The 16,468-nt window shown below is 44.4% G+C and overlaps 1 protein-coding gene across 5 annotated transcripts in view; it reads right to left on the reverse strand.

Annotated features, from left to right (window-relative positions):
- Positions 1–16,468, reverse strand: part of LOC129860967 (protein bassoon-like) — a 199,278-nt gene that overhangs the window by 140,405 nt on the left and 42,405 nt on the right. For all 5 annotated transcript variants that reach the window (XR_008760487.1, XR_008760486.1, XR_008760485.1 and 2 more), the window contains exon 2: positions 9,124–9,607. Coding sequence is in view for 1 of the 5 variants with exons in the window: in XM_055931944.1 (XP_055787919.1) it covers positions 9,124–9,607 (484 nt within the window). In the remaining 4 variants the exon portion in view is untranslated. The remainder of the gene's footprint in view (positions 1–9,123; positions 9,608–16,468) is intronic.

The following is a 16,468-nucleotide window of genomic DNA, read 5'->3' on the forward strand; positions in this document are numbered from 1 at the left end:
TGAGTGAGAGGCTATCTGCAGCAGAGAGAGTAAGGTGCTGAATGGTGCAGTTAGTGGCAGGCAGGATTTGTGATGCAGATCCGTATCAACTCAGAGAAGCGGGAAAGGAAACATCAAAATAACTCACTTGAAAAACCTCACCTCCCTCTCCTTCCTTCTCCCTCTGTCTCTTCCTTCCTCTGCTTCCTCTATCCATTGCCTCTCTATCTGTCTCACCTCACTCTACCCCAGTGCCCCTCTTCTCTCTCCCTAAAACACACACACACGCTGGTATGAGCATACACACATACACAGATGTACAAACACACACACATACATACACAAACACACAGGCTGTAGCTATGAATCCTTTTTCCACTGCTGGATGAGTTTAACATATTCATACCCAGTAAACCTATGTCCAACTTTTCACTCTTGTGAGCACTCTAGGGAGGGAGGGAGGAAAGGAAATATATTTGAGTCCAGGTATGAATGAAATGCGTCTTTCTCTTACACTGCTTGACTGGATGATCAGATAGCTACATCCATAGCCTGTTGGATAGAGAGATGCTGTCATCGCTCAAAAGTAGATAAAATGCATGACAAAATGTAAGAACACATTCAAAGGAAACTAATTGTCATTATGAAGGAGAGAGACAGGAAGAAGGTGTATAATGACAATCTATACAGAACACAAAACACATTGCAATGCTCTAGGACTGGGTTATGTTATGTATCAGTGGTTATTTGCTTTGAGAAAGACACAATGACATGTACAGTAAAGTAATAGCTACTGTACCAAAACAAAATCAAGTCCGATGTGATTCTAATGCAATGCCCTTTAATATATAAGCGGCTGGAGCTAATGTATTCACCAAACAAATAAGTAAGAAAGCATTGGTTTTATTACAGTATGTTCCATTGAGATAAAACATGAAGACATCACTGCCAGGAAAAACACTGACATTTTCCCAGGCACTGAGAGACAGAGGGAGGGAGAGGGAGAGGGAAAGGGAGAGAGAGAAAAAGAGAGAGAGACAGAAAGAGAGAGAGAATGAGAAGGAAATGAGAGAGAGAGAGGGTGAGAGGGTGAGAGAGAGGCTAAATGAAAGAGAGAGAGTGAGCAGTACTAGGCCTCACTGTGGCTCTATACAAGGAAATCTATCCTGACACTGGCTTGGATCCAAAGGCCTTCAGCTCCTCTGTACTCCCTCCTCTCTCCTCCTAAACAACAACAACACAGACTCTACATCATCTCTGCTGCTTTGTGATTGACAACCTACCTGCTCCTATCCCGGACCTCTGCAAGATTATGGGTAAATGAGTAAAAGGGGTCTGGGGCAGTGTGGTGTCTTGTCTTCGCTGCGTGACATGCAAGTACAACAGGCTCAGTGGAGGGAGGAGCGAGAGAGAAAGAAAGCGAGAGAGAGGAGAGAGATAGAGAGCAGAGCCAGAGGGAAGCTAGCTGATGACTTCTAGTGGAAGCTAATGACTCTGAACACACACCTCTATTAACGGCACGGCGTGCATGCTGTGTCTAAATTTAGCACCCAGCCACAAATAACAACAAACATTAGGCAGGAGGGAGGAACCATACGACAGGTGCTTCATTACCTTGATATCACTGGTGAAGGGGTTATGAGGTTCAATGTGATTTGGATTTAGCCTGATCCCAGATCTGTTTGTGCTCTTTTGCCAACTCCTTGTCACTCATTGTCACACCAAATGGCATGACAATTCCAACGAGTTGTCAAGAGAGCAGAAACAGACTGGCACCCAAGCTTATTTGAATGAAGGAGGGGGTAAACCCAGGTACATTGAGGTAGAGAAGGTTGCGGCTGTATATATGTCTTATACGATCCACCCTCACACTATATGCACAGAATTTGTCGAGAATATACTGAGATGTCTGGATTTACTCCCTGTAACTAAAGTCGCTCAATCATTTGTAAACACTGCAACAAGGAGCCATTGTTAAATACACTAAATTACAGTATCAAGAAGATACGAAAAACACTGCAAAAGCCAAGAGTGCACATGAACATGTTGTGACGGCCCTGAATTTGTCTGAACCGTCTGTGCTTCTCCTTCCAATAGGGCGCTTCCCCTTTAATTCCCAATTAAATAGTGCTTCTCCTTCCAATAGGGCGCTTCCCCTTTAATTCCCAATTAAATAGTGCTTCTCCTTCCAATAGGGCGCTTCCCCGTTAATTCCCAATTAAAGAGCCAGCATCAGCTGAGCAAAAGGGGGTTGTGATGGTGGTGCGAATGAGGATGTGTTCAACCCTCAATTCCAAAGCTTCTTTACTCTGTTTGTTTAATTGTATTTAAATGTGTGCTTTGTAGCCTGGTCTCAAGTTTAACCAGGATCGGATCCACTCATTTCTTCCTTTAGACTACACATATCAGCTGATCTCTGCTGTTTCGTCCTGGCCTTTCTCCTCTGGAGGATTGGATTGTCTGACTGACCACAACTGTTTTGCATACGGTATTTCATTTGTTTGAGTGTGATTTATACTGTATTGATTTGTGGTCAGTTGAAGATGACTGAGATTTGATACTCTTTATGGTTGTGTGGTAAAATAGTTGACATTTTGATTGTATGATTGAGACTGGGTTTACTCAACACTTTTATGAAGGACAAACATTGCGTGACTAAGGTCACTTGAGTTCACTGAACTCCTTTACCGGGCTGGACCCTTTTAGGCCCGAGGTATGGGACTTTTTGAGGAACCAGACCTCATTGTTTGTTATATTATTATTGTTATATTATGTGTGTGATCATTTATGTTGGTAATACAACCCACGCAAAATAACAGTTTAAGTTATTTCCAATGTTTTAAGGGTTTATGAAAAGTGTATGTCCATACTGACTTTTACGGACCAGACGGGACTCATCCCCTCACAAGCAATATTTCCTCTGGTAGACACAACCTACCTGGCACCCCTGCAAACAATAACCTCAACTGTTACTGTACATTACAATAAGGCAAACTGTCACGCCCTGACCATAGATTGCTTTGTATGTTTTGTTTGGTCAGGGTGTGATGTGGGTGGGCAGTCTAGGTTGTCTGTTTCTGCGTTTGGCCTAGTATGGTTCCCAATCAGAGGCAGGTGTCAGTCGTTGTCTCTGATTGGGAGCCATATTTAGGTAGCCTGTTTTTTGTTGTGTGGGTGGTTGTTTCCTGTGTCTGTGTTATCACCATACGGGACTTTTTCGTTTTGTATTTCACGTTGTTTTGGTATTTCTTAGTGTTCAGTTAATAAACTGAATATGGACACTTACCACACTGCGTATTGGTCCGACATCTCTCCTCATTCCAACGACGAGCGTTACACAAACACTGTAGTGGATCTAGCATAATCTCTGCCTGATAAGCATATATGGCCTCATAACATGCTGTTGACATAACTTAGCGTTTAAGTCGGACAAATGTTAGTGGATTAAAATAAGAACCCAGTGTATATTAGATTGATTTTGATCTGTTAATGAACAAGCCAGTGGTTAGATGGAGACATCTGGTGGAGGAGAGGAAGGTGGAAATATGTTGCCTAGTCACAGAAAAGCCCCAGTGATTCCTTCAATTAATTAAAAGTCAAATTTCATTACAAAGACTGCATGAATTACACAAGGGCCACAAGGGGCGCACAGAGATAGTGTCACGCCCTGGCTATAGAGTTTTTTTATTCTCTATTTTGGTTAGGCCAGGGTGTGACTAGGGGGGGCAGTCTGTTGGATTTCTATGCGTTTGGCCTGGTGTGGCTCACAGAGGCAGCTGTCTATCGTTGTCTCTGATTGGGAGCCATACTTAGGTAGCCTGTTTTCCATTTTGTGTTGTGGGTGATTAATTTCTGTTTAGTGTGTGTTGCACCTGACAGCTGTTTAGGTTGTCATTTTTAGTGTTCAGTTTCTATTAAACATGACGAACACTTACCACGCTGCGTTTTTGGTCTTCACCTTCTTCCGACAACAGCCGTTACAGATAGAGTAGTAGCTGTTTTACTTACCAAAACTACACAGACATGAATGACGCTAGTCACTCTCACTCAGATATATTAAAAACTGTAAACATTTCTCTCCTCCCCATGGCAAAATATGTAGAATTGCCGCAAAATTTCACTTAGGGACCCCAAAAGGCTAGTGCTCTGACTGCATTTGTGGGTATGGATGTCGGTACGCAGACCTACGAGCGACTGCGGCTCCTATGATGAGTTCAGATTTTTGGTGGCCCGACCCCCATCAAATTTGCCCATCCCTGCTGTAGGGTTTGGGTCTGTTCAGCCTGGGGTCTACTGCAGCTTATCAGCCACCACCACACTGGAGCCTGGTGATAGGGCCTGCAGGCTGGCACACACACACGCACATTCACACAGGTGTACAGAGTTGTGTGTGCCAATAGAATAGCGATAATTGTAAAATAATCCATTTATTACGCAGCATTATTGAAAGTAACAGTACCCAATGTGGGTATGGAGATTACGTACAGTACCGCTCAAAAGTTTAAGAAAACCCTTGAATGAGTAGGTTTTTCTTTACATTTACTATTTTCTACATTGTAGAATAATAGTGAAGACATCAAAACTATGAAACAACACAAGGAATCATGTAGTAACCAAAAAGGTGTTAAACAAATCAAAATATATTTGAGATTCTTCAAAGTAGCCATCCTTTGACTTGATGACAGCTTTTCACACTCTTGGCATTCTCTCAACCAGCTTCACCTGGAATGCTTTTCCAACAGTCTTGAAGGAGTACCCACATATGCTGAGCACTTGTATGCTGCTTTTCCTTCACTCTAAGGTCCAACTCATCCAAAACCATCTCAATTTGGTTGTGGTCGGGGTATTGTGGAGGCCAGGTCATATGATGCAGCACTCCATCATGCTCCTTCTTGGTCAAACAGAGCCTGGAGGTGTGTTGGCTCAGTGTCCTGTTGAAAAACAAATGGTTGTCCCACTAAGCCCAAACCAGATGGGATGGCGTGTCAATGCTGTGGTAGCCTTGCTGGTGTGCCTTGAATTCTAAATAAATCATCACACCTCTTCCTCTATGCTTCATGTGGGAAATACACATGCGGAGATCATCCATTCACTCACACCACAACTCACAAAGACAAAGCGGTTGGAACCAAAAATCTCAAATTTGGACTCTAGACCAAAAGACACATTTCCACTGGTCTAATGTACATTGCTCGCGTTTCTTGGCCCAAGCAAGTCTCTTCTTATTATTGGTGTCCTTTAGTAGTAGTTTATTTGCAGCAATTTGACCATGAAGGCCTGATTCACACAGTCTCATCTGAACAGTTGATGTTGAGATGTGTCTGTTACTTGAAATCTGTGAAGCATATATTTGGGCTGCAATTTCTGAGGCTGGTAACTCTAATGAACTTATCCTCTGCAGCAGAGGTATCTCTGGGTCTTCCATTCCCATGGTGGTCCTCATGAGAGCCAGTTTCATCATAGCGCTTGATGGTTTTGCGACTGCACTTGAAGAAACGTTCAAAGTTCTTGAAATATTCTGTTTTGACTGACCTTCATGTATTAAAGTAATGATGGACTGTCATTTCTCTTTGCTTATTTCAGCTGTTCTTGACATAATATGGACCTAGTCTTTTACCAAATAGGGCTATCATCTGCTATCATTGTGTCACAACACAAATGATTGTCTCAAACGCATTAAGAAGGAAAGAAATTCCCCAAATTAACTTTTAACAAGGCACACCTGTTAATTGAAATGCATTCCAGGTGACTACCTCATGAAGCTGGTTGAGAGAATTCCAAGAGTGTGCAAATCTGTCATCAAGGCAAAGGGTGGCTATTTTGAAAAATCTCAAATATAAAATATATTTTGATTTGTTTAACACTTTTTTGGTTACTACACGATTCCATATGTTATTTCGTAGTTTTGATGTCTTCACTATTATGTAGAAAATAGTAAAAATAAAGAAAAACCCTTGAATGAGTAGGTGTTCTAAAACTTTCGACCAGTTTTTTATGTCCATTTATAATTTGCCTGATGTTGCTTACAATGGGTGCATTTGTAAATTTGCTCTGTCTATCTACTCTGATTTCAGAGCACTCTCGTCTGAGTGTCCCAGAGAGCAGAATGATGGATGAATTCACAAACACTCAATATGACCGGTGTCAGTAAAAAAAAAAACTGTGCACTCTGAACGTTCCGATAGTGAAACGCTCTGAATTTATTTACTCCAGAGTGAATTTACGAACGCACCAAATGTCTTGAAGTGAACAGACCCAGAGAGAAGAGAAGGTAATGGGTGAACATTTGAGAGGCGGAGAGCAAGATTACAACAGTTCACTGTCGGCCATGCCAATACCATAGAGTGAGTCAAAGGGCGGTAAATGGCTTCCACAATATGGTGGCGTATGGTGATGTTTACACACACAAACACACAGTGTGGAAGTGTTTATACACATGATTGGTGAGGGGGAAGCTCTGGTAAGAGTCTTTCATTTCCTGCAATTTGACTGGTTTCTAGAAGACTGGTTGTTTTCCAAATGGCACCCTGTTGCCTATAAAGTGCACTTATAGGGTGTGTGGGTTCTGGTATTTAATTTTTTAATTGTACCCTTATTTAATCAAGTAAGTTGACTGAGAACACATTCTCATTTACAGCAACGACCTGGGGAATAGTTACAGGGGAGACTACTATATAAGAGTGTAATTTGGGAGGCAGCCAGCCTCGTATTGCTCCCCTCTATCTGTACTGCAGGCCAAATTCTCCACCACTGACTTACTTAGCGGTTTTAATAGCTGTTAGAAGCAGATGTATGAATGTTAGCTGTGTCTCCTATATCCATACAGGGTGAACACTGGCAGTAGGGTTGATTAAAGGTTAATAGGGATTGACTTTTATTTGACTTCTATCTAGACTTCTAAGACTCTACACGTAGTTTTTCCTCTTCCCCTGTACACCTCCCTCTCTTCCCTCTCTCTTCCCTTAAATATGTCTATTTTTTCCCCAGAAAATTATATTGTGTTATTGACTGTACATTTGTTTATCCCATGTGTAACTCTGTGTTTGTGTCACACTGCTTTGCTTTATCTTGGCCAGGTCGCAGTTGTAAATGAGAACATGTTCTCAACTGGCCTACCTGGTTAAATAAAGGTGAAAAACCCCACACCTCCCTTTCTTCCCTCCCTCCCCTGTACACCTCCCTCTCTCCCCTGTACACCTCCTTCTCTTCCATCTCCACCCTCTCTTCCCCATACACCTCCCTCTCTTCCCCATACACCTCCCTCTCTTCCCCATACACCTCCCTTTCTTCCCTCTCTCCCCTGTACACCTCCCTCTCTTCCTTCTCTCCCCTGTACACCTCCTTCTCTTCCCCGTACACCTCCCTCTCTTCCCTCTCTCCCCTGTACACCTCCTTCTCTTCCCCGTACACCTCCTTCTCTTCCCCGTACACCTCCTTCTCTTCCCCGTACACCTCCCTCTCTTCCCTCTCTCCCCTGTACACCTCCTTCTCTTCCCCGTACACCTCCTTCTCTTCCCCGTACACCTCCCTCTCTTCCCTCTCTCCCCTGTACACCTCCTTCTCTTCCCCGTACACCTCCCTCTCTTCCCCGTACACCTCCCTCTCTTCCCCGTACACCTCCCTCTCTTCCCCGTACACCTCCCTCTCTTCCCCGTACACCTCCCTCTCTTCCCCGTACACCTCCCTCTCTTCCCCGTACACCTCCCTCTCCTCTTACCTCTTCCTAATCCCCCTAGTTTTAAATCCTGCTTAACTTCTCTTTTCCCTCACTCCTTCCTCTACCTCCTTCTCCTTTTCCTCTCCAGTCTCTCTCTTCATTCCCTCCTCCTCTTTTCCATCCTCCTTTTCTCTATTCTCTCTTTTTCATGTTCTCTTCCTCCCTCCTCCTCAGCACTGAGGGGTGAATGTTTTCTCCGCATCCTCTGTTCTGCTGCCTCTTCTTCACATTACACCTAAGTGCACCTCCGGGCATTCATCCTACACCCTCTGCCCTAGACCCTCCACCCTTTGCCCTACACCCTCCATCCTCTGCCCTACACCCTCCATCCTCTGCCCTACACCCTCCACCCTCTGCCCTACACCCTGCCCCAGTAGACTAATGGAGACTTTGCCATCGCTTCGAGAGGAATTACTGCCATTTACCAAGCCCACACACACACTTTATCACAAATACACAAACACACACTTTATCACAAAATATGGCCTGCATATTGTATAGTACATATCACTAACAGTGTAAACATGCACATACATATTCCATCATCAGTTTATACATGAACAGACACGCTCTTCAAATTGTATACGCTTAGCTATCTTTGCTCTCCCCCCCTTCTCTCTCTACTTCCCTCTCTCTATTTCTCTCTCCCTCCCATCTCTTGCTCTTGGCCCAGTTTCTCTAACACTCCACTTCCCACTCTCTCTTCATCATTTCCCCACTTTCTCTTTCTCCCGGTTCTGCTCTCAGAATATAATGCATATAAATATCCCTCACAATAAAACATGATGGCAGTTGGGACCAGAACTCATCTCAACACTACAGTGGCATTGGCACCGTGCCTCGGAGGCTCTCACCGCTCCGGAGAGAATACCGCTTCACCCGCATCCTCGGGGCAAACAATACGCCACGGTGCTGCCTCCCTCACTTCCTCTCTCTGAAACCCACCTGCCTGGTGCCGCCCACATGTTCAGGGGAAGGACAGAGAGACAGCCCCGCCGTTACTCTCCTGTCAATGGCTGCTGTCAAAACAGAGGCTGACGAGCCAGGGAGCGAGCCCGACGGAGACGCTAAGACGGCCAGGCGGGACACACTACTGACAGCAGGCTCTGCTGGGCTCCCTCTGAGAGAGAGGTCATAGGTCACTGACGGCGGACAGGACCTTCATACTCATTAAGGAAGGGCCTTTTCTATGTCTGGGACTTAGAGATTGGAGAAGTCAAAATGACTGTGCATGCCTGCATGAGAGAGACAGGAGTCTAGATATATGAGGATGTGCCTAATTTTGTGACTTAACGTGATGGGGTAAGATGCCCCTTAAGAGCTGAGCTGTTTAGTAGACTGGTTTAAAACCCTAAGTATTAAGGTATAGATGACTAGATATAGCTGTAATAGAGTCAGCATGTTAACAGGCAGTGGTTTTGACTTACTTCTGTGAGATGGGGGTTGGGGTTGAAGCCACACTGGTTGCAGACGGTGGAGCGGCACTGTGTGCAGGTGTTGTAGTTTGGCAGGGCCGGCGGGTGGGTCAGCTCTGTGGTGGAGCAGAGGGGGCACAGCTTGCTGACGGGCATGGGGGCGATCTGAGGCACCGAGTAGGGCGAGGTGGGGGTGATCCCCCGGTCCGGAGACGCTGAGGAGGAGCGGCCCGTCCGGCCTCCCGAGCTGCTGAAGTCCACCTGGAGGTTCCGTCTGGAGGCGTGCTGACCGGGGCTCTGGCCATGCTGACCCTGACAGCCACCTATCCCAGCACCCATCCCTGGGCCAGAGCCATGGTCAGGGCCTGAGCTAGATTGCTGCATCGGCCTGTGGCTCTCTTGGTTGGCCAGTCTCTGACCTCCTCCTCCACCCATTCCTCCAGCCATCCCTCCATAGCCAAGCTGCATCCCAGGTTTAGGACTCCCCATAGGAACCCTGAAAATGGGGGGGAAAAAACAGGAATCAAATTAACTTCAAATAGAACATCCCTTCTTTTTAGACAGGACCTAGAGTTTTGTACAAAGCTAAAGATGCCAACATGACAAATAAGTTCCATAGGTGTTATGGGTAACTATACTAGATCTATACGGTAGTATGACTGAAGTTCTATCTATTCAGGATACATAGTTTAGTCTATATCTATAGTCTATATACCTATATCTACAGGAGCCTTACATAGCTTCTGAAAGTGTTCCCGTTCAGCAGGATTCCTACAACCATCCTGGCTGTGTAGACAGAACATGGGACATTAAACAAGTTGACATTAGCAGGGAACATTTGGCAGAGAGACTTGGGGCAAAGCATGGAGCCTCATATACCAGGTTAACTTCTCTTATACAGATAGTGAACAAGACAGGCAACTTTATCAGGCAGCTAGTCCCTATGAGGGAGTTATGATGTAGCCGTGTATTATCTATTAATTTCGGGGTTTGGTCAGTATCACTAAATCTTTGCATTTTACTCTACCACCTAAAAACTGCTAGAAGAGAGAGTAAAAAACAGTCATTATTTATAAATTCACAATGAATTTCCAAAGGATATGACATAGCCATAGGACGCACAAAGGCATGAACAAGAGCCTACAAAAGGTCATCAGGAAAGGAAACACAGAACTAAATCAACACATTTCCCCCACTTCCAGCTAAGACTGAAACAAGACACTGAAAAACAGATCTGATCTGGGAACAGCGTCAATGTGGAATGGATCAAAGAGATCCACAGTAGTTCCGGCCAATCGGTAGATTCAGTTGTGTCATGAGAGTTTGGACACAAGTATTTGTTGTAAGGACAGACAGGCATATTTTGCGACAGCCCGAGTTGGTATGAGATATTTGCTTTCAGCTACATGTGAATGTCACGAAATGGCTCTCATCCACCCCCACGCCTTTGCTCTGGAGTTACTGTCTCCAAATTCACATCTACTTAGAGCCCTGCGAGCCAGACTTCACCCAGTGATCATTACATAGAGAGGACATATGCAAGCCTTAGTGTGTATGGGTGTGCGTGTGGGACTGCATGGGTGAATGCCTGCTTGCTTCCCTGCATGCCTGCCTATGTTCGTGCATAGGAGCGTGCACTTAATGCAATCTCAGCTGGTCTAATGATGTTAAATGTCTCCTTGCAGCTCTCACAACAGTTTTCCCTCTTCAGTCACTGAGAGATCTACCCTACCCAGGTAAAAGACTCCAATGGCCACAGCAGATTCAAACCAAGCAGGCGGATGGACCAAAGTGATATAATGAGGGGTTCCACACATAGAAAGCAAGCTAAAGTGCATTATTTACAAAAATGTTGCAGGCTGTCAGGCAGCTTGTACAGGGCTTGAGACGTTTCAGCACCACATAGCTGTCCATTTCATCCACATGAGCCATTTCAGTACCACTGAGCTGTCTATTTCAGCCCCGTGAGCCAATTCAGCAGAGAGGAAGAGACGATGCGAGAGGGATAACTAGGCCAAATATCTGTGTTCTCCAGCAGGTGGCGCTGTTTTGTTCGCGCACCAAGCAAGGAGTTTTGTTTAGAAATCAATGAGTGTTGAATTTGGTCAACAAAAAATGGAATGGCTTATTTGCTACGTGAAGATTATTTGATCTAACAGAAGTTTCATAATACTTAGGTTGTTACGCGTGTACTGATATAAGTAGGACACGTGACATCCCAGCAACTTTGAGAAAAAACACTTTATATCAGAGTTGTCTCGAGATCTAAATGATAAAATTAAACAAGAGAGTGCCCCTAGATCATGGGAAAAGGCCACACTTGACCATTGCACTTGAATCATTCCAAAAGTGAATGGCATAGCCCGCTATGCTATGAAACCGCACACTATTGCAGACTTTGATATTACCGACTGCAGTTGATATGGTGAAAACAATGTGTGGGGAGGCACAGGCACAGAAACTCACATCAATACCTTTGTCTGATAACACTGTTAAACAAATTATTGATTCTATTGCTAGTAATCAATAGGAAACTTTGACTGAACGACTCAAAAAAAAACAGCTTATGCTCTTCAATTGTACGTTAGCTGTGAGGGCCGAGATGCCTATGCATTGACTTTTGTCGGGGGATGGTAGTTACGAGGACATATTGTTCTGTCTCAATATTCCCGAGCATGAAACGGCATATGTGATGTACAGTGTGCTGCGTGGCTATTTTGCCAAAAAACAGATTCCATTTGGGATCGAATGGTGGGCTTTTGCACAGCTGCGGCTCTTCCTATGTCGGGACGGAGGGCAGACCTCGGCACTCTTGTTATGAATATGTCTCCCTCTGCCATATGGACACATTGTATAATACACCAAGAGCAACTGGTGGTAAAAGAGCTAAGCACAGAACGCTGAGAAAGTACATAATTTTCTTTAGGAATGTAGTGAAGTAAAAGTTGCCAAAAATATACATAGTAAAATACAGATACCCAAAAAACTACTTGAGTAGTACTTTCAAGTATTTTTGACTTAAGTACTTTACACCACTGCGAGGGATGACTGCTCCCCTCCAACGCTTGGAAGAGCACTTTGGGACGGACTTACTTCCCAATCCATTTAACTGTGATCCTGGCTCAGTTGACATAATGGTAAGTGAAATCGAACAGCTGATCGAGCTGTCATGTGTCCCTCTGAAAATGTATGCCGCATTCAAAACAACGGGGAACTCTGAAATCTCCGACTTCAGTGCATTCAAGACAACTGTGAACTCGGAAAGAAACGAGCTCTGACTGGGAAAAATCTATTTGAACAGCCATCCAACTCGGGAACTCGGGCCTCTTTCTAGACCTCAGAATTTCCTACCTGATTATCACTGACGTCATGATTTGACCTCTTATTTTTCTGAGTTCTCAGCCGTCTGAAAACACCATAAAACTCATGGTAGGCTACCCTTCGCCAGCTCATATCTGGATTCAGTGCTCTCGTCTGCATTAAAACCAAATATCGATCCAGGTTGGATGTGACAACAGATGTGTGCACTGTCGACCAAGCGCCCTGACTGTTAAGAAGCTCCGACGCGACATGCATCAAGCACACCCATCTCATTAGTGGTGGTGAGTTAAGAGACATAATGTCAAGACTCATTTGCTATTGACTGCCCCACATTAAAAGTATGTGATGGTGAGTTGAGAAGACAATCAGAAATACTGTTAGAACGTTTTTAAATTGACTGCCATAGCCCCAAATAAAAAAAGTAAACACGCTGTTAATTGCATAATTTTTTCACATAGGTGTGATGTCAAATGTGGGTTTGGGCCAAAAACGTTTGAGAACCCCTGGGTTAGGGCCAGGTAGGGCCTGTTTTTTTTCATCAATAACTAGGGTACGGGCAGAGCTCGGGTATCACTAAACTGATCATTAAAATGTTGAAGCTGAGCCATTTGTGCGTGCTCTGCTGCGCAGTACAGTCGTGGCCAAAAGTTTTCAGAATGACACAAATATTAATTTCCACAAAGTTTGCTGCTTCAGTGTCTTTAGATATTTTTGTCAGATGTTACTATGGAATACTGAAGTATAATTACAAGCATTTCATACGTGTCAAAGGCTTTTATTGACAATTACATGAAGTTGATGGAAAGAGTCAATATTTGCAGTGTTGACTCTTCTTTTTCAAGACCTCTGCAATCTGCCCTGGCATGCTGTCAATTGACTTCTGGGCCACATCCTGACTGATGGCTGCCCATTCTTGCATAATCAATGCTTGGAGTTTGTCAGAATTTGTGGGTTTATGTTTGTCCACCCACCTCTTGAGGATTGACCACAAGTTCTCAATGGTATTAAGGTCTGGGGAGTTTCCTGGCCATGGACCCAAAATATTGATGTTTTGTTCCCCGAGCCACTTAGTTATCACTTTTGCCTTATGGCAAGGTGCTCCATCACGCAGGAAAAGGAATTGTTCGTCACCAAACTGTTCCTGGATGGTTGGGAGAAGTTGCTCTCGGAGGATGTGTTGGTACCATTATTTTTTCATGGCTGTGTTCTTAGGCAAAATTGTGAGTGAGACCACTCCCTTGGCTGAGAAGCAACCCCACACATGAATGGTCTCAGGATGCTTTACTGTTGGCATGACACAGGACTGATGGTAGCGCTCACCTTGTCTTCTCCGGACAAGCTTTTTTCTGGATGCCCCAAACAATCGGAAAGGGGATTTATCAGAGAAAATAACTTTACCCCAGTCCTCAGCAGTCCAATCCCTGTACCTTTTGCAGAATATAAGTCTGTCCCTGATGTTTTTCCTGGAGAGAAGTGGCTTCTTTGGTGCTCCTCTTGACACCAGGCCATCCTCAAAGTCTTTGCCTCACTGTGCATGCAGATGCACTCACACCTGCCTGCTGCCATTCCTGAGCAAGCTCTGTACTGGTGGTGCTCCGATCCCGCAGCTGAATCAAGTTTTGGAGACAGTCCTGGTGCTTGCTGGACTTTCTTTGGCGCCCTGAAGCCTCCTTTTACAACAATTGAACCGCTCTCCATGAAAATGGTTGATTTAGGTGCAATCTTACTGGCAGCAATATCCTTGCCTGTGAAGCCCTTTTTGTGCAAAGCAATGATGACTGCACGTGTTTCCTTGCAGGTAACCATGATTGACAGAGGAAGAACAATGATTACAAGCACCACTCTCCTTTTGAAGCTTCCAGTCTGTTATTCGAACTCAATCAGCATGACAGAGTGATCTCCAGCCTTGTTCTCGTCAACACTCACACCTGTGTTAACGAGAGAATCACTGACATGATGTCAGCTGGTCCTTTTGTGGCAGGGCTGAAATGCCGTGGCTATGTTTTTGGGGGATTCAGTTCATTTGCATGGCAAAGAGGGACTTTGCAATTCATCTGATCACTCTTCATAACATTCTGGACTATATGCAAATTGCCATCATACAAACTGAGGCAGCAGACTTTGTGAAAATTAATATTTGTGTAATTCTCAACTTTTGGCCACGACTGTACAGTCATATCTGACTGCTCTCTCATGTGTCTTGAGTGAGTGACAGACAGAGAGGAGCAGCTAATGGATTTACTAACTGAGGGAGTTATTTCTGATTCCGGGTTTCAGGCAGAGCCGGGCTTTACATTTGTTAGAAACAATCGGGACTGTGTAGGGTAGGGCTGAAAATTCATGCCCGTGCAGGGCTCTAATTCTGATTAATTCAAAAATAGTAAATACGTTAATGCCACTTTTAACTAAGGGGAGCTGTGCTGACTGTAGTTTTTGGTTAAAATAACTGAATAAAAAAATATATATATTTATCTACAATGGCATGCTGAGTTTGTGCAAAGGAACACTTGCCCACTCCCACAGGTCCCTGAGCAAAAATGTAAACGGTGAACCGTGTCTTATTTTCACCCAATGCAGAAAGACTCTTGCCCAGCTACTGATTGTTATGTGGCCCTTCAAACATGTCTTCCAAGAGAAAGGTTCACAGGAAAATAAAATATGAATGTACAGAAAGGCACTGAAGGGGGTGGTATTTTTTTCAGACTGCTGTAACAATCTATCTACAACATAACCTGTTGGAGAAGTAGCAGTGTATATAAGAGAAGCCTTATAACTGTTTTCACCTTGTAACAGTCGACTCCTTTCTCTTCCTTGTTTTCCTTTGTGTTATAGTTTCAAATATAGTTCCTGACAGTATTGAACACAGAAAAACTCACAAATAAATTATGTACACACACACACAAGCCCTAGCAGTTTTGAACGGTTTTGTTTTCTGTTACAAATACATTTTTCTTCAGGGATAGGCTCCCCCATAGGGATTGTCTGGCCCTCTCTCTCTCTCTCTCTCTCTCTCCAGATGCTGTAGAAGAAGTAGGACATAAATGTGGTACACATGGGATCTCATCAAAAGAACACCTGGGTTTATTCAGCTTATTACCAGGAGTGGGCGTGTTATTACACATGCAGAGGAGCACATCAAGTTAAAGCAGCTCACAAAGGAGACTGCCGCCCAAACTGCTGCCAAGTGGTCATGCCTGCTCAGGTGAGGGGGAGAGGGGGAGGGGGAGGATGGTGACTCAAATTTAAAGCCTTTTCACTGATTCACCCAAAGTGCTTGAAGAAAAGAGCATGAAAGACAGACAGGGCTGTCAGAAGCTCTCTCTGAGCTCTTTCTCTTATCTGCGGCAGCAGGAAAAGCAGAGAAGCAGAGAGAGGCTTAGGGTGCGCCAGCCCTGTTATGCTTCATCCATTACCCGGGTGGGTCTGAGCGTGGGCAGAGCAGCTCTTTGTGAAGCTGTCGAGGAGCAGAATACGACCATACAGACTCGTAGACATCCCGACGGACGCTAATGCCGCACCTTACTACAATAGCGCACATGTCTCCATAATTACTCAGCAAAGACAACTTGAAAAACACACTGCTCTGGCGTTCATTTCCCAGGGGTCATTTATCAGTGTTGCACAAGAAGTAAATGAGTCCGACCTTGCTAGCCTCCTTCTCACTTCAGCTGGATAATACAGGAGGTTAGATTCAGGGTTCACCAATTAAAGCCGATGTGTGAAAGGAAAGCACTAGTTGTAGCTAGCTGTGCATTATGCCGTCATACTGTATAGCTGGGTCTTCACTGTGGAGCTGGGTCTTCACTGTCATGACTAGGTCTAAGTACTATATTTTCCTCATTCTGTAGCCCTGAATATCCGCTGTAGGATATTAAACAAATTCAGGTTGTATTGACACCTATTTTCATAAACTACAGTAGACAACGGTATAAAAAAAGGGGAAACTAGGGGTTTGTGACCCCTAACTTTAACTCTTCAAGCTCCGTTGTACAACATTACCCATTCAAAGCATGCCCGTTGAGTGTTGCTTTGTAGT

The sequence above is a fragment of the Salvelinus fontinalis genome, chromosome 8, assembly GCF_029448725.1.
Source record: "Salvelinus fontinalis isolate EN_2023a chromosome 8, ASM2944872v1, whole genome shotgun sequence".
NCBI classification, from domain to species: Eukaryota; Metazoa; Chordata; class Actinopteri; order Salmoniformes; family Salmonidae; genus Salvelinus; species Salvelinus fontinalis.